General features: G+C 42.6%; 1 protein-coding gene across 6 annotated transcripts; it reads right to left on the bottom strand.

Moving 5' to 3' along the window:
- Positions 1–237: 237 nt before the first annotated feature.
- Positions 238–24,197, bottom strand: TRIM59 (tripartite motif containing 59). Of its 6 annotated transcripts, XM_065556891.1 has the most exons (4): positions 24,105–24,148; positions 23,544–23,583; positions 16,978–17,078; positions 1,267–5,150 (listed from the first exon to the last, which is right to left on the bottom strand). In XM_065556891.1, the coding sequence occupies exon 4, from the start codon at positions 5,145–5,147 to the stop codon at positions 3,918–3,920; it is 1,230 nt and encodes a 409-aa protein (XP_065412963.1). In that variant the 5' UTR covers positions 5,148–5,150; positions 16,978–17,078; positions 23,544–23,583; positions 24,105–24,148; the 3' UTR covers positions 1,267–3,917. The 6 variants fall into 6 exon arrangements, with proteins under 6 accessions (XP_005299245.2, XP_065412963.1, XP_023958333.2 ...); XM_024102562.3 differs by lacking the exons at positions 16,978–17,078; positions 23,544–23,583 and adding an exon at positions 7,113–7,167 and having other exon boundaries at positions 1,273–5,150; positions 24,105–24,134; XM_005299188.4 differs by lacking the exons at positions 16,978–17,078; positions 23,544–23,583 and having other exon boundaries at positions 238–5,150; positions 24,105–24,197.
- Positions 24,198–24,755: the final 558 nt, after the last annotated feature.

The raw sequence follows: 24,755 nt of genomic DNA, 5'->3' as shown, positions 1-24,755 counted from the left end.
GTCGCGCGGGCTGCATGGACACTGCTACAGAAGTTCTCCAATCAGTAGCACAGGGACACAGACACACCTACAGTGATGCACCCATAGGGGGATACATCTTGAAAAACATCATTATTGTACAAGGTAACTTCTTCCATCTCTCATGACATCAGTTCAACCCACCATTCCAGCTTGGTCTTGAATTAAAGGTGGTTATATAGGGTGAGAGAATAAGAGGTACCCACTTCCCCAACATAATAAATTTTGTAGATAGATTTATTAAAATATCCAGTACATGAATAAATACAGATTCTGAATTTTTTTAAGTCAAATGTTACAATGACATTTTCTAAATAATCCATGTCATCTGGAAAAGTAAAATTGCATTATAAACATATTTGTAAAATATTTAAAACATCAGGAATCTAATATACAAGACATTCTGAGAGAAGAGATCCAAACAGACACTTAGGGTCATTTAAATTAGGTGCCTAGGTACTTTTGAAAATTCCACTAGGTGCCCATCTGTATCATTAGATGCCTAAATACCTTTAAAAATCTGGCCCTTAGTGGGAATTAATATACTGTACTGAGATTAGATGAATTTGTATACTTTAATATAGAATTGTGCTTAATATGCAGTGGTCCAAAAAAACCCACTTCCCATCCAAAACAGAAGTCTCTACCCACTGCTAGCCTTACCTCAAATGTAACTTTTTAGAACCACACTTCTGCATATAATTGATTGGCTTCCTCTTTATGCTGGCTGCTTATGTCCATTACTTTCTGGCTGAACAATGAAAAAAATTTGTTTTACTTTCTGTTTTCCTGTCCTAACATACTGCTACTTTGTTCAGATTGCAAACTTTATTACAGAGGCATTTCTAGCTCTAAACAAAGATTTACTATTAGAATTTCTTTTTTAAAATAATCACATAAACACGTATAAATATTAGGTTTGGGTTGGGTTTTTTTAAACTCTACATTTTGGGCCCGAGTTTTAAGATTGAGTGCACAAATTGTTAGTTGGTATATAGAGCCTGGTCTGTACGGTACAAGAACGATCACTTAAAGTGCCATTTTACAGGAACAAGGGCCCAATCCTGGTTGGTGTTGAAGATCCTCAACACTTGAGCTCTAAAACTGTGATACAGGTCTGTCTCATCTTACGGTGGGGTTATGTTCCGTGGTCAGCACGTAAAGTGAAAACCGCGTATAGTCAAAATTACATTGAGTGTAATGGCAGGCGGAATCGCCCGCACTACAGGAACAGTATTTAAATTGTTATTTTTCTCTTTTTTGGGTTTTTTGTTTTTGTTTTTGCTGACCGCATAAAGCTGAATTCATGAATGTTAAATGCGCGTAAGATGCGACAGTCCTGTAGTTGAGACTACTAATGATTTAACTTGGGGTTTGATACTGAGAGATGCTGACCATCCTCAACTCCCACTGAAGTCAATGGGACTTGAAGGTTCTTGGCATTTTGCAGGATCAGGCCTTGAGTATGTGTGGGGGTTTTTTAAATAAGGCTTTTAAAATGTCAAGTGCTGCATGAATGCTAATCGCTTAGTTTAAACAGGAGTGTTGCTGTACTACAGTATAAATGAACTTTTAAAAAAAACCTAAAAACATACATTTGTTGATACAGTACAAACAATATTTTAATTTTTTAAGAACTGGCATCAAAATTAACCTCCCATTTGGAGTTCATGTGTGCTGAGTTATTCCCATAGCATTAATCCAAAAACTCATGCTACTGGGAAATCTTCACTGTTAAGTGTAGATTAAACAACCTATTAAAAATTAACATCAGTGGAGACATAATCAGTCCCTTGTATTTTAACTAATGGAGCATACTGCACTTAATTTGATTACAGAGGAGGGGAGTCAACATTTTTGTTTCAGAGTGAAGTAGACTACATTCCAAATTAAATATATGTGCAGTAATATTTAAGAATACATTTATACTGCATTCTCACATTATTTGTTACAGCTTTTTCTTAAAAATAAATAAAGGTGAAATCCTGGCCCCACTGAAGTCTGTGGGTGTTTTGCCATTTACTGTAGTTGGTGCAGGATTTCACCCCATATGTTAACTAGAATTTCTTGCTTGCACATTTAGCTCATTTAGTAAAGCAGCACACATTCAGCACTTTTCGGGACTGTACTTTTACATTTTACCAAGGAATATCATCCCAAAAGTTTTAGAGTAGCACCCACACCTACTTGAAAGATACAAGATCACTTATACATGATGTACATCAGGAAACTTGAAGCAATATGCTCCAACTAACAGCCTGGAGCCAACAGGATGAACCACAGTCATTTCATAAATGATTTAATGACCAAAAAATGGTTTCACTATAGATAGTGTAGTGGACTCGCTAAAATGCAATATACACATATAATATACACTTTTTGAACACTGGAGCCAATGACTGACTCAACACTTTGACTTAACCATCTCAGTTTTAATGTCTGAAACTCTAGGATTTGTCTCCTCTCCCCATTATTAATTCTGTGGTACTTTTAGCCCCACCCTACCTAAAAAATTAGTTTAAAGAAGGGACTGGGTAGTAGATGCTTGAGAAGTAGTTACCAGTCTGTTGGAAACTGCCTTTCCCAGGTTGGAATCTGTGAACTTATGGCTTTCTTAGAGATAATATGCATCAATTCTGACTTGTTCTTGATTTTTTGCTTGAGATTTATGTTTCGTATCTTTAGGCCTACATTACAAATTAGTGTGGGCAACTGATGAAGGAGCAGTGTATTTGATTGTGACCCCTTACATGCAACTGAAGAGTGGTACATACTACTTCAGGAGGAATTACATCCAGCTGTCATTGAGTTAAATGATAATCAGTAAAAAGCAGTGATTCAGAAATGGGCATGGTAGTGGGGGCAAAAGACAGGAAAAGATATGGGGAAAATAGGGGTATTAAGAGAGAACCCCGCCCCCACACACTCTTCAGTCTCATTCTTCATGTATTTCGGCAGCTGGGGGAGAATCCAGTGTAATGATTCTGGTGCTAATTAATCTAGAGCAGTGGTTCCCAAACTTTAACAACCTGTGAACCCCTTTCAATAAAGTGTCAAGTCTCGCAAACCCCCTCCTAAAAATGACTAGTTCCAGGGATTTTCTCCTTTACCTGAGTATAAATTATGAAAGCAGTGATCTTGGAAATATAAAATGTGTTTTATGACATGCTTATTACACACTATTTATTTTTAATTATTATTTAGCATTACAGTATTTTTATTACATTATGAAAACAGCAACACTCTTCCAAGATCTCACTTTCATAGCTTGTATCACTTTGAATAAGCCTGTTATAAGACAAGGCTCCTACGTTTCATCAAGGAGTATTAGATGTTAAACAGCATGAAGGTATTTAAGAAGTCAACTCAAAGAGTTCCTCCTACACAAGCATTCAGGTCTTGAGCAGTCCAGGCAAATAGCGCACGTTACAACAAAGCTTAACCTTGTTCTTCATAATAATTTTAAAAACAATACTAGCTGCCTATTTAATTTTAAAAACAGCAAAAAATATCCACCTCCCTTTCCATTTCTTATAAGGAGTCTTGAAGTTTAAATCTCCTCAGTGTGATAGACATGCTTGCTTTGATCTGCTTAGCTCTTGGAAGTCCAGGGGCTCCGGGCTGCTGGCCCCATGCTGCCCAGAGTCCCTAGGGACAGCTCTGTCCACCATTAGGGAATTTTTTCTTTAGAACTCCCTGTAACATTTTGTGAACCCCCAGGGGTTCACGAACCCCAGTTTGGGAACTACTGATCTAGAGAACCAGTTTAAATTTTGTGTAAAGGATCTATTATTTCAATAGCATTTAGATAGAAACTAAAAAAAAGAGCCTTGTACAATAGTTCAAACATAATGTATTCCTATAATTATCCTAACTGCTAATCTCAGTATTTCAGATACTCAGAAAGAAAAAGAAACAATTCTCCCCATGAATTCCATCAGGAAATTAGATGTATGGCATAGCATTTCCATTACTGCCTGCAAGTTGTTGCATAGATCTTGATAAACAAACTGCAAGATGTCTGAAATATAGATCAAAGTTACTTCATTTACAACTGATAATACAGATTTACTAAATGAAATCATAATTATCACTATCGTCATAGAAATTAGCATCACTGTTAGAGGGTTTATAGACTGAAGCAATTCCTTAGACTGTCCTCTTTCCTTCTCACTGCCTTTGTGGCATAAATTCCCTTTTGAAATCAGCTTTATTTTTGGAGTGAGGATCTTGTTAATCTGACCAATTTCCGTTTTGGACCACACATCCTTCAATAGCTGTCCTATTCGTGGATAAACTTCAACAGGTTTGATATCTGGTAGTTGCTTTTGTTTCAAAGCTTTTATGCGTTGGCGCACATCATCAACCTTCTCAAGGAAAGTAAGTGGAGACTCCTCTTCTTGAACAGATGTGTTCAATGACATTAAATCAAGCTGTTCTTCTCTGATTCTTTTCATGTTTTCAACGAGTGGTGCATATTCTTCAGAAATGTGAGCATTAACTTCATCCAAAGCACCTAGCAAAGCTTGCTTTTTATGTTCCAGTGTGTCATTAAGTTTCTTAAAATATTGCAATACAGCTTTCTTATCATCTTGAACAATATTTTCATAATGAGATTTCTGTTCTTCCAACTTTTCAATGAGCAAACATACATTAGTCCAATGTTCATCAGTTAATTGCTCAAGGAGTTTCCTAGGAGTCTCCTTTTCTTTCATGTAGGCACTCTGAAGGTCATCTATGGGATGACCATGATGTTTACCTATTGTAAGACAATGGCCACACACTAATTTTCTATCCAAAAGACAATAAACATTTAATGGCTGCCTATAATGTTCACTACATGTTGCAACATCTGGGTGATCTTCTTGCTGATATTTTTCAATGATAGCCTTTAATGCAAAGTTGATAGGTAATGACTCAGTACCAGATGGAGGAATTTCAACAATGCTTCTACAATTGGGACACTTCAGTGGAAGTCTTAGTGGTCTCCATATGGAAAAGTTGCTTGATAGCTGAAGAACGCTTTCCAGACAATTTCTACAAAATGTGTGAGAACACGGTAGTACACGTGGATCTTCAAATATACTATAGCAAATGGAACAAGTTAATTCCTCCTCAAAATGATGCATTTCCTATAATAACAAAAAAAAATAGTCCATTTATACAATTTAGTAAATATATAATGAACTGATTTAAAATAAATTACAATTTTAATGACCAGCCTACAGTAACATGGAATTTATCAAACAAGATCCTAGCTGCTAAACTGATACTTTACCTGTTATTCCTCGGTGTCTGAAGCTATCCTAGTGTTCCTGCCTTCCTAATACTTTTTTTTTTTTATGGTAAATAACTTTATAGCTGGGTAGTTAGTTTAGCATATACAGACGCCCCCCCAACCTACGCAATTGTTCCGTTCCGGAAAGCCTTGCGTAACTCGAATTTTGCATAAGTCGGAAACGTATACCCATACATTACGCAAAAATTTCCGCAACTCAAAAATCCTATTTCTGGCTTATGGAACTTTTTCCGTAAGTGCGAATTTGCGTAAATCGGGTCTTGCATAACCCGGGGAGGGTCTGTAGTTAGATGGCAATTTTGGGATTAGGGGTTCCCCCGATCCCATTACCCTCACAGTTCGGGGGAACCTAGTATGCCCAACATCCCTGGGCTTCAAGTCCTGCACAGCCCGTCCCAGGGTCTTCCCAGTTAGTGATCCCCATGACTCCTGCTTATATTGCCAGGGAGTATCATGTTCCCTCCAGGTGTGAGACTTGTCCTTTTCCACCTGAAACACAACAAATATGCAAATACCAACTCTGAAGACATGATGGAGCATTCCATGAGGCCTCAGTCTGATCCTGAACCTTCTAACCACCCTGTATATAGGAACCACCAAGTAGTGCCCCTCCAAACTTGGCATTCCCTAGCCCTAGAGCATCAGATCTCAGGCTTAAGGACTCTAGCAGACAAAGATGAGAGGAGAGTAAAGAAGCACTCTCATGAGAAGCAGGAGAAATCCCGCCCAGTCAGACTGGTGAAAGTCCGCACCCCAGTATGGGCATGTCTGAAGCTCATAGGGAGCAAGGGTCAGTACTGGGGGCACTGAGAACCACGTATACTCCAAAACCACCGCCTATGTGGGGGATGAGAGGGTGGGAAAGACCAACCATAGCACCACCAAGGGAGAAAAAGGATCAAATACTGAATGTACCAGCAGTACCATACCACAAAGAGGATTCAGTGGCCCCAAGACACAGCAGGTGGTATTGAAGCTCAACACAAGTCTGCACTGATGATTCTGCCTAGAGACTGAAGTCCCTCTCACTCTCCATCTGCTAAACCTGGTTATACATCCTCAATGATCTAATAGTTTATACTGACCCAGAGTTGACAATACTCTCAGATCTGATAATTCCCAGAGGGGCTACATAGTCGCTGTGCTATTCACTGGTCCTATCTACTAGCCACAGTATCATGAGATGTGGTACCAACAGCTCCACCTCTAGAATCCAAAGACTCATGCTCCTCCAGCAGGCTTGAGGCCAACGCAGTGGGTCTTCAAACCAGTGTGAGATGCAAGATTACTCCCAACAGGGGTTCCAGAGTCTCCTGGGCACCCTCTCACTCTCATAAAATAAACTATCAGGTGTAGAACCAATGGTACCCTCACCAACCTCATAAGGGTACAGAGAACAGCACCTCTGTAACCATAAGAGCCCACATATTAGCCATATTGGGGCACTTTGAACCTATATTATAGAACTCCTGACTTCAAGAGATCAGAGTAGGAGTTTAGTGAGATATCACCTTCCAGAGAACAGCTTCAGCCCCCTCAGGAGTGCTATGAGGAGGAGGAACAGCCCAAGCAACCATTGTTACTCAACCCACCTGCAGCTCTCTCGTCCTCATCTCCTAATGAGGCAGTTGCACTGGCCTCACCATTGCCACCTGATGACCACATAAAATTTCAGAACCTGCTGAGGAAGATTGTGGGGGCTCTCCAGAGTCCCCTGGAGGAAGTTCAGAATCCTACCTACAAGCTTCTGGACATCCTCTAGAACATAGCAAATAGGCACTTCCAGTCAACTAACCATATTGGAACCAGCCAAGACAATTTGGCACACTCCATGCCCCCATGCCTTTACTCTGAAAAAGATGGAGAAAAGATACTTTGTTTCATCTAAAGAGTACAGTATTTGTTTTCCCATTCTGCCCCAAATTCCTCAGTGGTCCAGGCAGTCACTGAATTCAACAGACTGCATCAGCCTAGATCCACTCCTTCCAACAAGGACACCAGAAAATTGGAGCTCCTTGGAAGAAAGTTTCTCTTCCACCAACCTACAATTTCATATAATGAATTATCAGGCACTAATGTCTAACTATCAGAGGGGTAGCCGTGTTAGTCTGAATCTGTAAAAAGCAACAGAGGGTCCTGTGGCACCTTAGAGACTAACAGAAGTACTGGGAGCATAAGCTTTCGTGGGTAAGAACCTCACTTCTTCAGATGCAAGTGAGGTCTAATGTCTAACTATTACTTTATTCACTATAATAAATTGTCTGAGTTTGCCAACAAGCTTCCATAGGAATTCAGGCCTTAGTTTCAGGCTATTTTTGATGAAGGATAAGCTGATAACTAATTGTTCCTCCAGGCAGCGTTAGATGCAGCTGACATGGCTTCCCACTCCATGGCAACCTTGGTTATTATGGACTTTGTGGCTTCACTCATCTGGGTTTCCAAAGGAAGTTCAAGCTACTGTGGATGACTTCCACATAGAGTGCAACAATCTGTTCAGTGAGAAAATTGATGAGTTGTTACACACCCTCAAAGACTCCCGGGCAACCCTCTGGTCCTTGGGGCACACACCCCAGCACCTTCGAAGAAATACTCCAAACTACCTTCATACAGACAACATCCTTCTCCTCAGCCCTTTTACCACCACAAGGCCACTGAAGCTTCCAAGAAACACCAGAGAGTACACTGCAGCAGAAATGTATGCTTTCCCACTCATCCCCTTCTGACCTCATGTCCTGAATAAGATCAAGAAGGATAAAGCAACAGTAATCCTAGTTGCCCCTTTATAGCTGAGACAGTTTTGGGTCATCAGAATCCTCCAAATGACCTCTCATCTTTGAATATGCTTACAACTGCTTCCCACTCAAAATGAAGGCTAGACCATCCACCCCACCCCTCCACTCCACACCCTGATATTTGGACGGACAACGAACCTAGAGAGGTCATACTCAGAGGAAGTCCACTCCATCCCCAATAAACAGAAGAAAACTGCTCAATCTTCACCCACCCTATGATTGTGAGATTTTTTAAGGGTCTCATCAGAGCCTTTCCTCTGGTATCAAAACCAGCTCCTAACTGGGAACTTAATCTGGTCTGTCCGCACTTATGAATTCATTATCTGAAACTTTGGCCTCATGCTCTCTTCTCCATCTATTTATGAAAGTGGCTGTCCTGATGGCTGTCACCATGGCCAGACGTGTTAGGTAAATTTGGGGCACTTATGTCATACCGTGTTCCATAAAGATAAGGTAGACTGAAATTATACCCCAAAATCATCCCAAAGGTTCTCTCCAAATTCCATCTGAATCTACCCATACATCTATCTGTCTTCTATGCAAAATCTCCTATCACCAGAAAGGACAAGATGCTCCATTCTCTAGATGTCCACAGAGCCATGGCTTTCTACCTGTAAAGGAAATCCCCAAGATTATTTGTTTCTGTTGTTAACCAGATGAAAGAGAAAAGCAATTTCTGGAGTTTTTGCAGTGAAATTGATTTCAGGCTGCATTCTGTTTTGTTGTGAACAAGTCGAAACTCTTCCCCCACATCAAGGCATGACCCATTTGACCAGAGCACAAGCCACCTCTGTCACTTCTCTCCAGGGTACACCACTCATAGAAATCTGTAGAGCAGCAACATAGTGTTCAGTACACACCTTTACTAGACATTACACCCTGGTGCAGGCTTCTTCTGCAAATGCATCCTGGGGCACAGCAGTCCTGCAGTATCTGAGGTAAAACATAGCTCCTCCCATCCTCCTCCACTGAGTTACTCACAATGAATACACACAGAGACCACTATTTAAAGAAAGAGAAAGGTTACTTACCTTAAAATAACTTGAATTCTTTGAGATGTGTGGTCCCTATATTCCATCACTCTCTCTCTTCCCACTCTGCTTAGGATCTTTCTGAGAGTAAGTACTGGAGTGCCGGTTGGTCTCACTGCTCCTTATGCTCTCAACTTGGAGCCACAGGTAGACTATCGATGCAGCTAATGAAGAATCTTCCAATCTTAGGTGCATACACACCCTCAGCGAATACCCTGAGGGACCACACATCTTGAAGAACTCGTTACTGTAAAGTAAGTAACCTCTCTTTTCCAACTTGTTCCGTATGGCAAAGCTGAAAATGAGGAGCTTACTGAAGGTTGCTAGAACATGACAGGAGGAGAGGAAACAGGAGGGACTGGCACCACCAGTGGGATCACAGCAACCAAGTGGGAAAGAAAATCCAGGTGAGAAAATAACTAGTCAATAAAGTCATTAGGACTTCATGCTTCTAAATCCCTTAAGTGTTTTGGAAAATCTCCCTGATAGTGATTAACTTTTTTCAAAAAGACAGAACACTAATTACATTAAAAGACAGTTATAAACATACTTTTCTAATGTAAGCAATCATAGTCAGCACAGGGAAGTTGCACAATTGTAAATAGAAGGAAGATGGGTCAAGGCTATGAAAGTTTGCTCTCCTGGAAAATATAGGGTATAATCCCTGGCTGCTAATAAAATATAATTGTAAATGTCCATGGCTATTGCCAAGCACGTTGTTTAATAGCTTCTCATTTCCCAGTGATTGCATTACCTTTATTTAGATTATTGTTTTAAAATATTTAGGGCTCTCCTGAATTATATTTTATATAAACCCAGATTTAATTCTACTACATCATCATTCCTGAGGGAATTCTACGCTACTAAGCGTGCGCACAATTAATGAGGCCCACATATTTTTAACTTTTTGCGCAGAAAAAACTTCTGCCAAAATGTTGCTGGAGTTCTGCCTTTTGACCACCAGAGGGCATTGTCGCAATAGAACAAAACAGCAGCTCCCCGCCAGCTAGGGAAGAGAGAGAGCCTGCCTTCTTCGCAGTGGGTCAGGTCAGGAGACAGGGGCCATGGGGAGACAGACAGCGTGGGGTGCTAGGGAAGTCAGACAGGGGCTCATAAGGGGCTATTGGGGGAGGACAGACTGGTGCAGGGGCTGAATGGGAGTGGAGGCACAGGGCCACAGTGGGGAGGAAGGTGCAGGGCCACATGGTGATGGGGGAGGGGTGCAGAGCTACATAGGGACAGGGGGTGGCTGGGTGAGGGCACAGACACATGGGGACAGGGGAAGTGGGTGTCTGAGTGGGGGTGGAGGGACACATGTGGAGAGGGGCTGCAAGGACACATGGGGATGCAGGAACACATGGGGATAGGGGCAGATGTGCCTGACTGAATGAGAGAGAGGTCGGGGTCAGCCAGGGTCTGCATGGGGGAAGCTCCCTAACAATCCCTCCCCGTGTCACCCCCCCAAAAAAACCTATTCCATACTTTTCCCACCCATACCCAATAACCCTCGAAATTCACACCCAGTCTCCTTCCCAGCAATTTTACTTCTCTCTCCCTCACCTCCTCCATTATCCCTGACTCTCTTTGCACTGCTTTTGAGGAGTGCGGGAAATACAGTTCTGTATTGTAGTTTAAATGAATTATTACTCAGAGTTCTGTATTAATATGCCTAGTAAGGAATCTATTTGTCAAAAAAAAATTCCTGAATCTTTTTAGTAGTCTGTATGGTTACAGATATACTTGCTGACAGGTATTTTTAAATAAATGACCAAAAATAATTGAAACTGGTCTGATTATATTTTGCTATTTTGACAAATAAAATATGCAGAATTGTAAAATATTTTCTGCAGAATTTTTAATTTTTTGGTGCAGAATTGCCCCAGGAGTAATATCATATTGTTCTCCTATAACATTGCTGAATTGATTAAATGTATTAAAATGTTCTGGTGCACACAATAGATTCTAATTTACAAGTACTGCATTTAAAGGGTCACTCATCATAAGATCGTGTTTCTTTTGTTTGCTTTTTACATCCTTATGTTACACCACAAATTTAGGCTTAATCTAAATTCCATTTCAGACCATTTACATGTTTCACTTTTTCCTTTCAGCCAATTTAGTGAAATCACACTTAAATCACAAATGATCGCATTAAAACTAACTTTTCTAACAAGTTATTCTGCTTCTTTGTGATTGTTTTATTAGGAAAATTAATGTTAACACTGAACATCACTGCAGCACTTTTGCCTCGTCCCTTTAATTGATTCTGTAGTTCAATTATTTAGATTTTGCTGCATTATAAAAAGCACTTATCCTAACCTTTATTCTGAATCAGAACTCCTACTAGGCTCCAATTCTGCAATTGACAGCATGCTGGTAGACTGCTGCACAAATCTCCTTTAACTTTCCCTTTTTATGGCTATTTGTTTAATTAGGATGATAGCTAATCAGGAATTGTGTTAATTAAATTGTGTTTTGTTCAAATGTTGTGTTTCTAGTCTTTTTATAGTATCATGACTTGTAGTTGGTTTTCTATTGGTAATTACTGTATTTGCATACATATGTAATTGATCAGTTGACATCTGTGATGGCTGACCTGTGGTGGTTTCTTTCATGTGTGTGACTTGAAGCTTTTGAATAGAGAAGGTGTTTCTTCCACAAGACTGGTGTTGGGGAGGACGTATTTTTCTTTTCTTTTTGTTCCAAAGATACTGTGAGTCAGAACATTCACCATTGCATTTTGGTGATAAATAATCAGAATTATACTTAATACAATATTATTTAAAGACTGAGGAATACCTTTTTGTATTGGAGAATGACAGCCTTTGTTACTTTGTTGCTACAGCTTCAAATCAGCAAGTCTACAGTGGGCTGTATTTGTTGGGCACTCGTGTTTATGAAATATTTTTGATTCGATGTGTACTGTTATTTTTATTGCAACATCAATAATATTGCAGGTCAAAATTAAGATCCTTTGGCAGAGCTGGGTGAGGAATCTGCCCACGCCACCTGGCTCAAACCAGTGCTTTTAATTAACTCAATTAATTCTCACAGTAAAGTCACATAAAACAAACCATTCAAACATGTCAGATTCATGAGTATTATGGGAATTATATTTCAAATGAACTAAAATACTGATTTAAATTACTAAGTCTGTTTTCTTCTATTCATATTGTAATATTTAAGTAAACAGGGTAGTTATTATGAATCAACAGATCTAGCACATAGCCCTGAATTTAAAAATAAATAAAGATAAATCATTTTAACCACACACCTATATCTTATACATCAGAAAAAAAATTGTCATGGGAGATAGACATCCTTTTATTAAAAAAAATCATTGTGGCCTGTTCTCTTTATGACATATGCAGATTAATTTTATCTTCAGGAAATTAGTTTGAAACTGCAAAATATTATGTGTCCTCACCATAAGAAAAATCAAACTATTAATGAATTTACGAAAGGTGTTAGCACTGTTGTGAATCATCTCAAACTATGCAAAAGAATACATATTGAAACCAAACAGCATTTACCATCAGCAAATAAGTTTCTAGTTTGTTCACAGCTACAAGCTAAAAAAGTAAAAAGTGCAACCAACCTGTAGGTCTGTGTTTAGTTCAGGACAAAACTGTTTCATAACTCACGAACCATACAGCTGCTAGCCAGAGGGAGCCAAATTCCCATTACCACAGAAACACCCTGGAATGTTTCCCAGGCAACAGAGATTTGAGTGTGACGGCAGTTGCTTATTAATGAATAGGTTTCAAAAACTAAAAAAAAGGATTTACCCCAGTAACTCTTGTTTTCAGCATGCACTGCCATCACAGATCAACACTACAGAGCGTGGTCACATGGCTACAGAACCTTGCAAGTTAGGTGTGCGCACACATCCCCTAGCACAACATTCCACTGTTCAAGGGTTCTATGAAGGAGAACTCTGGTAAATACGAGAGTGAATTCTCCATCTTTACTGTCATTACATTCATACACTTCAAAAAGACTATCCAAGTAGTTGGTGCTGACATTTGGCACAAGTGTCATGATTTTTTAAATTCTCCTGTACTGCTTGCATTCCCATGAGTTGAGGATCATGTCGGAGTTGCTCTTGCACAGAGCGTTTCCTCTATAGACATTGAGGAAGCAAAAGGTAATGTCTATATTCAGTTGCACTCTGCTCCCATGAGCAATGTTGAGGAACTGCACGAGCAGTAGTTTGGACATCATCTTCAGGGGGCTGAAGTAAAGACGTGAAGTGCAGGGAGCGAGAAATCAGAGAGCCCAAAAGATCCAAGGAAAGGGGATGGAGAAAGACAAACAAGTTCCAGGAAGGGAGTTAGCAAAAAATAAGCAAGATGCTTACTGGGCTGTATAGTTAGGCCCATTATTGTGTTTAGAAAATGAGTTTCATTCCAGCAAGAGGGTCACTACTTAATCTCTGCAGATTTATACAGCCAATAACATGAGACATCCTTTGTGTTAAGTATTCTCTGCAAGAAACCCTTCAGTTTTCTGTTATGGCATAACCAAAGCTACCAATTTTGACAATATACCAACAAAGGGCTCTTGTCCATAACTTCATTAATATTTGCCCTGTAAAAGCCCACATTGCCTGATAAGGATTAATATACTTCCATGTACATTTCAAAGGTAAAACGGAAAGGATTGAGGAATTTAAAAGTCACACAAGAAAAAAAATATAGCAAATACCCAATTTTATTTTTATCCTTTTATTTTTTAGTATTTATGGACAATAAAATGTGCTAAAGAAAAAATGGGTTACCTACCTTTCATAACTGTTGTTCTTATGTGTTGCTTATGTCCATTCCATTCTAGCTGTGTATGTGCCCACGAGCATAGTCAGAGGTGGTCCAGTGGCTTGCTCACCCACTTCCTCCTGTGCCACCATTTCCCACAGCTCCCATTGGCCGGGAACGGCAATCCACGGCCACTAGGAGCTGTGGGCGGCCGTGCCTGCAGATGGTCAATGTAAACAAACTGTCTCGCAGCCCGACAACGGACTACTCTGACGGGCCGAAGGTTGCCCACCACTGAGTTAGACTATCCATCATCCTCTTTCCCCTCTTTCCCCTGTAATGCTGACTACTGAGCACAGCATTTTTTTGAACTCTTAATGTGCTTTTTGTCTTTTAAATGCCTACAGCAAGTGGGGTGGAACCCTGTGCCATTGGGTGTCATCAAATTCTTTTGACAGGTGCTGTTGAAATGATTCAGCAATGTATCAATTATCACCCTGCGAGTCTAACCATGGTTGAGCACGTTCATGGTATTTATCCTACCTGACACCCATAAATGGTTGAGCGGATTCCTTCTTGACTGAGGATAGGTGCAATGCAAACCAGTTATAAAACTGGATTTCTTGTGAATCTTAGATAATTGACAAGGGATTTCCTGTTCTCTGTCACCATTCTTGAGTGTGGCCATATTGGTTCAGATGAATACATGTGCTAACTGGTCAAATCCAAAACTTCAAGCTTTACTATTGTCTTTTTTTATGTGGTGCAAGTGGCTGGCTCAATACTGGCTTAACTTCTCAGTTCTTGCATAGCGGATGTTGAAAAGTAAAAAAAAAAAAAAAAAAAAAGAATGCATGATGGGAGGGGTAAATTTCCCCCCTTACAGTGCTTTCAGTTAAGGGCCATCCAACAACAAAAACTGGAATGGTCATAACTTTATTTTGAATTAGTAAGATTGCAGCCTACATAAAAAATTAAGAGTAGTTATTGTATATATCCCATAGTTATGCTTCAAGATTGCCAGCCTGGTTTGGTTTTCTTTGTACAAAGAATTTAGAGTTCACAGAATTTCTTTTTTTAAACAAATCTTTTAGTTTAAGTAGATCAAAATTGTCTAACAATTTTGTTTTTTGTTTTTTAAGACTCTGCATTTCACAACTAAAGGTCCTGAAACTACTTAACTAATTCATGACTCAAGCCATTGTGTAGGAATAAAATTATACCTGGGTAACAACTAGCATCCAAATTGCAGATGGATGTGCTTTATAACAAAAGCCACCAGTAACAGGGCTGCTACCATCATAGTATTATATTGCTATATACAATTATTTTTAATTTTCAAATTTTAACAAAAGTTAGGACAATCTAAACATTCGTCTGCTGCAATCTGTACTTCCAAAACAACATAATGTCTTCAAAATGTAAAATCTTTGCCAAGATAACATACCATTCTCTGAAACCATCCAGTTAACGTGCAGTGGCAGTCAAAAAAACTAACAGAATGTTGGGAATCATTAAGAAAGGGATAGCTAATAAGACGGAAAAATATCATATTGCCTCTATATAAATCCATGCCCACAACTTGAATACTGCATGCAAATGTGGTTGCAACATCTCAAAAAAGATATATTGGAATTGGAAAAGGTTCAGAAAAGGGCAACAACAATGATTAGAGGTATGGAACAGCTTCCGTATGAGGACAGATTAATAAGAATTGGACTTTTCAGGTTGGAAAAGAGATGACTAATGGGGGATATGATAGAGGTCTATAAAATCACGACGGGTGCAGAGACAGTAAATAAGGAAATGTTATTTACTCCTTCTCATAACACAAGACTTAGAGGTCACCAAATGAAATTAATATACAGCAAGTTTAAAACAAACAAAAGAAAGTATTTCTTCACACAACACACAGATAACTATTGGAACTCTTTGCCAGAGGATGTGGTGAAGACCAAGATTATAACAGGGTTCAAAAAAGAACTACATAAATTAATGGAGGATAGGTCCATCAATGGCTACTAGCCAGGATGGGCAGGAATGGTGTCCCTAGCCTCTGTTTGCCAGAAACTGGGAATGGGCGACAGGGGATAGATCATTTGATGATTACCTGCTCTGTTCAGTCCCTCTGGGGCACCAGGCATTGGTCACTGTTGGAAGACATGATACTGGGCTAGATGGACCTTTGGTTTGACCCAGTATGACTGTTCTTATGTTCTTATTCACAATGTTAATAGTGTAGTTATCTTATCTCTACATTTTAGATACTTACCAACTCTTTACCAGAAACAAAAACAAAAAAAACCCCAAAACTTTGTTTTAAACTACAACATGCTTATAAAGGTTCTCACCATGTAATAATTATTATTTTAAACATTAGTTTGAAGGTCAAACTTTAAACATTTGTAGACAAATTATTTTTTTTAAAGTGGATTTGCGATCTGTTTGCTTCTTTATGATAAAAAGTAGACCTGAAGGTTGCTTTTTTTTTTGGCTGGTTTACTTTTTAAGGCACTTCCCCCTGTTTGATTTTCACAATAGAAATTCAAGTCTGGTCTATCCTGTAGACACTCTGGCTTTGTCTACTATTGGGATTCCTTCCGAGACCACTTCCAAATAACTTATTACTCCTGGGGAAATACTGCGCACACACAGAATTCATGTCCCCTGCAGATTTTTTTTTCTCTGCAGAAAATAGATTCTGCTGGAGAGGCACTGCAGTTACACCTGTCATGCACCATGGGCTGTTGTGGCACCAGAAGAGAGGGCAGCTGGCTCAGGGCCGGAGCAGCCAACTGCAGAGGGAGGAGGAAAGGCTCTTTTCCTCACAGCGCCATGCCTGCGGGGCTAGGTAAGGAGAAACGGGATATGGGGGTGAGGGGAACAGAGAGAGCAGGGCACATGGGGCTGCTGGGGGTTCACATAGATTGGGGTTCAGAAGGGGTATGACAATGCCCTACCCACAACGTCTTAGTCTCGCAAGCCTTTCTGGGAACATTTGTTTAGCCTCATGCAATCAGGCTATGATCACAAGAAGGCCTGGAAAGCAGATTGCACTAAACAAGACTTAAAAAAATAAACACCTTATGCCAGATCCCACGCAGAAGGTTCCTGGGTTTGACCTTCTATGGTCATCTTGGTCAACTCTGAATCAAATCCGACAAACCAGAATAGATGCGGACATCTAATGCACAAATGGAAAAATCAAGGACTCCCTGGCATGCGAGTGTGGTTCCCCACTACAGACCATCTAACATATCACTACCTACTGCCCAATTTATAAATATGAAGGAAGCATTACTGCAATAAATTCTGCCTACTCCTGAAATAGCCATTTGGCTAGATCAACTTCAGGTAAAAATTGTAGTTGCTGCTCTATACCAGCCATATGGAAGAAGAAAAAGAAGAGCTAGTGCGGGGGCAGACTTGGGCAGGGGTACAGGAGCTAGTAAGGTAACAGCATTGAGATGGGGCTGAATGGGAGTGGAGGTGCAGGGCCATATGGGGGGTGGATGAGTGGGGGTACAGGGACACATGGGGATGGGGGAACGGTGGCTGAGTGGGGATCTGTGTTCCCTGTAAGCTGCGCACTTCGGCAGCTGCACAGGAGAAATCAACTGATAGCAAAGTGCGGCAGCATGTGTTCAGGTGCCCCCGGCCCCTACGTTGCTCAGTCCTGCAGCTGCTCCTGCGACCTTCCTGCTGGCAGTGCAGAGCGAGGGGGGAGGAGGAGGGTGCTGATGTCAGGGTGTCCTCCTCCCGCTACCCCATCTCCGCAGAGCAGGGCAGAGGGGACAGCCTGGCTCAGGAGGACTCGGAGCTGCTGTGGTCTGAATGGTGAGTGTCTGAGTGCCTTTCTTAAAGAGACAGTGCATTGTTTCTGAGATTTCCCCAGCAGCCAGCTCACACAATCTCTGTCATACACACACGCTCTCTCTCTCTCTCTCTCTGTCATACACACACGCTCTCGCTCTCTCTCTCTCCCTCCCCCTGCATCCCATCTCCGCAGGGTGGGGAAGGGGAGACAACAGGGCTCAAGACAGAGCAGGAGAGCGTTCAGTGAGTATCTTAAAGAGACAGCACACAGCTTTCCCCAGCAATCAGCACACACACTCTGTGTGTCTCTCACACACCACACACACACACACAGTGAGAGTCTCTGTGCCTTTTACACTCACCTCCCAACACATACTTGTATTATTGTTGTTGTTACTTCTTGGTACCTCCTGCAACGCATATATATTTTTTGTAATTTTATTCTTTCAAAGTGTTATTTTAGTGTTTTGACTGGTCTATGCATTTCATAATTTTTATTTCTCTTAAACTTAAATGTAATTCTTTGAGTACTGAGTTCTAAAATGCCTAACCTGTCCTGGCTGGCGTAATTATCCCTATGGTAACTTTTTAAAAATATATATTATATTCAGGTTTTTTGTTTCTACTGGTGACACACATGAAGTCTATTGTCCTTATTCTGTTGCTCTGACTCCTTCCTTGCCTTAGATTTCATGATTCTATCATTTCATGATCACTTTCACCTAAATTGTCTTCCTCCTTCAGATTTGCTACCAATTCCTCTCTTTTGGTCCAAATTAAGTCTAAAATGGCTTCGCTCCAGTTTCTTCCTCCACTTTCTGTAATAAAAAAGTTGTTCCTAATATATTCCAAGAACTTATTTGAAATTTTGTTTTACCATATTACTTTTCCAATGGCTGCCTGGGTAGTTAAAGTTCTCCATTACTACCAGGTCTGATGGAGTACTGTGTCCGATTCTGAGTGCCACACTTTAGGAAAGATATGGATAAATTGGAGAGTCCAGAAGACAGCAACAAAAATGATCAAAGGTTTAGAAAACCTGACCTATTAGGAAAGGTTACACGTGTAGTCTTGTGAAAAGAAGACTGAGGGAGGATCTGATAACAGTCTTCCAATAAGTTGATGAGTCATATAAAAAGGTCTGTGATCAATTGTTCTCCATGTCCACTGAAAGTAGAGCAAGAAATAGTGGGCTTAATCTGCAGCAAGGGGGATTTAGGTTAGATATTAGGAAAACTTTCTAACTACAAGGGTAGTTAAACTCTGGAATAATCTTCCAAGGAAGGTTGTGGAATACCATCATTGGAGGTTTTTAAGAACAAGTCAGACAAACACCTGTCAGGGATGGTCTAGGTTTACTTGGTTCCTGCCTCAGTGCAGGAGGCTGGACTTTAACTTCTTGAGGTCCCTTCCAGGCATAAATTTCTATGATTCTCTGAATTAATGTTAGGCACCCGTAAGAAAATTTTCAAAAGTATCCCTAGTATAGATAAGGCCACACAATCTTTCAGGATAGGGAAGACCTGAATTTCTGTTGTAAAAAGCAAGGGGATAAAGGAGCAGACAGATGGTCATATTCATTTTCAGGTCATCTTTAAGCAGAAAGGTAACAAAGCCTATTCTCAAAAAGCATGGCTCAGTCTCATCTCTTAATAATATGGTCCCTATTTCACGTTCATTAAAACTAGTGGAGCTTTGCCTCAAAGAGTTTCCCACAGCGCTGGTATCACTTGTGATACCAATTTTCAGCAAGATGCCATGCACCAGCAGTTCATATTGCTTACAGTGAATCAAATTAACTTGTATATAAACTGACTATTTTTGTTCCTGGCCTCCTTTCCTTAACCTTAAATTGTGTCCTTAAGGGTGTCCTTAAATTGTTAGCTCTGAAGAGGAGCCACAATCTTTCTTCAGTGTTTGAAATGCACTTAGTACATAATGGGTGTTACCATAAATAAATAAGATTTTGAATTTAGAGTCCTGGGCTAACCAAAGAGGGTGGAACTTTAAAATTGCTTCAACAACTAACAAAATAGTAACAAAGAAGAACTGGTGGATATTTAGACTTTTTCTAAGACCTTTTGATACGAGTACTTCACCAGGTATTGTTAAGGAAACTTGCTAACTATGAAGCAAGAGATAGCATCTTCCAATACACATAGTGAAATCAAAATACATTAGTGGGTACCCCAGGAATCAGGGTACTGGTAGGACAGGAGCTAGATTCACAAGGGACTTAAGCCACTACTGGCCTCCTCGTGTGCATAAATCCAACATTTAGGTACCACTGACATTCACAAATCCACTGGTCAGCTGCCACCTAACCCTATAGGCACATGAGTTTCTGCTGATGGGCATGCACAAAACTGCCTACATCCTGATGCCAAGCTGCTTGATGCCTCAGCTCATGCCTAAACCCCAACAGGATTCTCAGACTGGGCATTACCTCCCCTGTGTGTACATCCCATTATACCCAATAGCCGGGTGACCACATCCCAGGTGAGGACCCTAACCACTGAGCTATAGAGTCAGAAAAATGGCAAGAAATCACACAGTAAATATGTATACAAAATGGAACAACTTCAACATGAGAGATTTCAGGGAGCCCAACCACAGAATACCTGATAGCCTGTTGGTGAGGGCACTCTCCTGGGAGAGGGGAGACCTGGATTCAAGTCCCTACTCCAAATCCAACAGAGTTGGGATTTTTAGACAAGTCTCCCCACTCCCAGGTGAGTGACTTAACCACTCTGCTATTGGAAAAAGTTCCATAACCCAGAAATAGGATTTTCAAGTTGCGGAAATTTTTGCATCACATACGGGTATACGTTTCTGACTTATTCAAGTTACGCAAGGCTTTCTGGAACAGAACGATTGCGTAAGTCGGGGGGTCGCTGCAGGGTGGTATTCTCTCACTATTCCCCACCCCCAAGAAAAGGCTAATCTGGCATGGGTGCCTACTCCAGGAAAAAGTCCATGACTGTGAATCCTGAGCACAGACAGCCACCTCCCTCCAGCCTGTCAGCAGGGCTGGCTCTGGCTTTTTTGCTGCCCCAAGCAAAAAAAAAAAAAAAATTGGGGCGGCCACAACAGCAAAGCAAAAAAAAAAAAAACCAAAGAAACCCTTTGGCGCAGCCGGAGCTGCAAAAGAGGGAGGGCGAGGGGGGGGAACCTACGGGGCGGCTGGAGCCTAGCTAGTGGGGGGGAGGGGAAGGGAGCACGGGGAGAGAGAGAGAAAAGGGGGGCAGCAAGGGCTTCAGTGGGGCGCTTGCCACACGGCCCCGACCACTGCGCTGCCTGCTGGGAGGGCTCCGCACCACTCCGGTCAGCAGGGAAGGAAGGACACGGGCTGCCCTGCCGGGCTTGCTACAGACCTGGCACCAGCTGGGGCAGACGGAGTGCGCAGCCCGCTCCCAGCAGGGCGCTCCCCTCCTCCGTGCCGCTGCCCCCTACAGGGCGGCCGGATCAGTGAACCAAAAAAAAATAAAATAAAAAAAGCGGCTGTGCCGCCCTAGGATTGGGCGGAATGCCGCCCTGTAGAATCTGCTGCCCCAAGCACAAGCTTGCTCGGCTGGTGCCTGGAGCCGGCCCTGCCTGTCAGTCAGGTAGCTAAGGCCAGATCAATGGAAATCCAGCACTTAAGCCCGACTTTCTTCTCTGCTTTTCACTTCTGGCCAGTTCAGTCAGCTGCCTTCTTGCTGGCTTCTCTGAATTCCTTTCTTAGGCTATGTTTACACTGTGCACCTTGCAATGGCACAGTTGTGACTTGCAGCCATGCAGTTGTAAGGTAAGCAGTGTAGCTGACGAACACCAGGGCCATCCCTAGGCATACGCAGCATATGCAGTTGCGTAGGGCACCATTTCCCTCGCTGGCCGCAGCTGAAATCCTCTTCTCCTGCCCCTCACCCATGCTGGGCCGGTGGCCTTCTCCCCGCCCCTTCCCTCACTCACTCCTCAGCCGCCTGGCTGAGGGCTCCAGCCTCTGAGTCCATCCCAGCCCTGGGGAGCCCAGAGCAGCGCACCCCTGGCCCACTGCCGTCTGGAGCGGAATTCCTCCCTGGACCCTGTCTGCCTCTACCACTCGGTCTCAGGCGGGGGCCAGGACAGGAGGAATGAAACTTCCATGTGAATGGGGAGGGGGGAACTTAAAGTGACAGTGCGCTCACTGTCTCTCACACTTCCCTAACACACACACAGTCTCTCTCACACACAGACTGGCTCTCGCATCCACATACACTCTGCCTCTCACGAGTCAGTCCCCCAATACAGATTGTTACACACAGTCTCACACTCCCCAGTACACACACTGTCACACAGTCTCACACACCCACAAACACACACAGTCTCTCTCTCTCACACACACACACACACACACACACACACACTGGCTCTCTCTCTCTCACATACGCATGAACACACACACTTGTATTATTGTTGTTGTTATTACTGCTTGGTACTTGTGTCAAAATGTTCGTGGTGAGTGAGGAGTGGCTAGGGATTGCAGGAGGGCTGTGGGCTCTAGCAAGATGCAGCCTCCATATGACAGGAAGCCTGTCTTGAGTCACTGCCACAGCGTCTGTTGCGTACAAAGCTCAGTGTGTGCCAGCACTGGGGAGGGGTGTTCTGGGGGTCCGCGGGTGGTGGTGGTGGTGGCTATGCCCCCTTGACACAATGGGATCAGTGGCGCCAGCCGGGGACCTCCTTCAATGGAGCATAGGGGCATCAGTTTAATAATACTGTGTAGGGCCCCATAAATACTAAGGACAGCTCTTGTCCACACTGGTGCTTTTCGTTGTTAAAACTTTTGTCATTCAGGGCTGTTTTTTTTTTTCCCACACCCCTGAGCAACAAAAGTTTTAACAATGAAAGTGCAATGTAGACATAACCTTAACCACCCAACTGTCCCATGTATGCCTGGGCACCTACCCCGGGGCTGTGAATTCCACTGAAAGGCAGAGTTCTTAGGGGTTAGGCATTGCAATGCTCAGCATTGCAATAGCTAAGTCCCCTTTGTGAATCCAACACCTGCTGCTTAACGTCTATATTAATAACCTGGAAGAAGGGGTGAACAATTAAATGACAAAATTTGCTGAAAGATACAAATATAGAATAGTAGAAAATAAGAAGCAGGACACCCCTCATCTCTGGGCAATAGTGCGGAATCAAGCAGCCTTATAATGACCCCTCTAGTTCTATGCAGTGTTGTTGTTGCCATGTCAGTCCTAGGATATTAGAGACACAATGTGGGTGAAGTAATATCTTTTAAGTTGGTCCAATAACAGTATGACCTCAACCACCTTGTCCCTCACAAGTCCTAGTTTTTTCCACACAAAGGATATTCCTGCTTGGGGAGAACACACTGCTAGAGCCTGTGCTAAGCATAACCCTTAGGTCCAACCTGCTCAGCAATTCAGCAATCAGCTGGCCTGGGATAGCTCAGTCGGAGGAGAGCAGCAGAGCCTGACTCCCTGAGCTTTCTTGTCCAGACAGTGGTCTCGGTAGCTCCAGCTGAAGAAAGAAAAGGATCCAAACACACTGACAAGGAAGCATCAGCCCTTCTCAGTCACAACTCTTCTCCCCCTCAGAACTAACTGGTGCATTTTAGCAGGGCTGCTAAAAAGCCTGACAGCCCTTACTCAATATGAGCTGTCACAGCAGCATCAAATGAACTACTCGTGTCAGTAGGTCCATAGTTTGTGAATCACTTTCTTATGAACAGTACTACAGGAATATAAGGTACAATTAAACCCTTTTTGTAACTAAAAAGGGAGGGGGAGAGGGGAAACGGGACATACCCACTGTGAAGGGTAGAGGCAGCAGAAGTATCGCTTACCAGCAAAGACTTGCAGTTTTCTGTCCCAGTTCAACTGTAACTTTAGCAAGAAACACTTTCAATGTACACAACACCTTTCAGTCAAAAATCTCAAGACACCTTTATACACATTCAGCGTGTTTATTAGCACAAGTTACTTTAATCCAGACATTTCACAGCAGCCCCACGGGCACGGAGAGGGCAAGCGACGTGCCCTGCAGCGCCCAGTGAGCGAGCCACTGGCAGCGCCTGGAGACCAGATCGCGGGAGTCCTGCCAGCAGCCCCCGGAGAAGACGGGGCGGCAGGTGACGCTCATCAGACAATTACACCGCGCTGCCAGGGCACAGGGAGCCTGTCTAACGCCCGTCTTGAGCTGGCCCCTACTAGAGCAATGGGGATAGGTGCTACAGCCCGCAACCTGACCAGTGCCTTCCCCTTTAAGGGCCCCACAATCCCCAACGCTTTAGTTCTTCCCGTCCGTTAATCCCTTTGCCAACGCCATGCCACACAGCCCCGCTCAGCTCCCCCACGTCCCGTCCCTCCCCTCCCCCCGCGTGGGTAGCCGTAGCAGGGAAACTCACCTCGCCCGCACAGGATTCCCCTCAGGCAGCCACTGACACCCTCCCTACTAGGTTTCCCAGCCCGCTGCTAGCCCCTAAACCCCTCCCCTGGCCCCCTCCTATCAGAAGCTCCCTCCGGGAAGGCGGAGAGGAAGGAAGGCAGCGACGCTACGGAACCCCGTGCCGCGCATGCGCCGCTGAGAGCCGGCAGCCAACCGACAGCCGCAGAACGTTCAGTTCAAAAGTAAACCTGAGGCGAGTGGTGGCGTTTGAACGGTTGCTACTTTCAAACTAACGACACCTCAAGCAAACGGCCGTGAAGGGCTATTTAGCTTAAGCTGCGCCAGAGCTGTAGTTACACAGCTCTCCTGCCCTGAGGGGAGGCTTCCCGCCTGCCCAACACATTTAGGCCTGGTCTACACTAAAAAAATTAGGTGGGTGGAAAAATCCACAGCCCCTTGGTGGTGATGTGTAGACAGCACCGGGTTGATGGAAGAATTATTCTATGGACCTAACTACTGCTTCTAGGGGAGATGGATTATCTATGCCAATGGGAAGACCCCTCCTGTCCCATAGGTGGGGTCTGTACTGAAGCAGGACAGTGGCACAGCTGTGCTACTATAGCATTTTAAGAGTAGATACACCCTATTCACTAAAGTCAGTGTGCACAGC

This window comes from Chrysemys picta, chromosome 9 (genome assembly GCF_011386835.1).
Source record: "Chrysemys picta bellii isolate R12L10 chromosome 9, ASM1138683v2, whole genome shotgun sequence".
In the NCBI taxonomy this organism is placed as follows: domain Eukaryota; kingdom Metazoa; phylum Chordata; order Testudines; family Emydidae; genus Chrysemys; species Chrysemys picta.
Note: the sequence above shows the minus strand (reverse complement) of the source record. Positions and strands in the feature narration are given on the sequence as shown.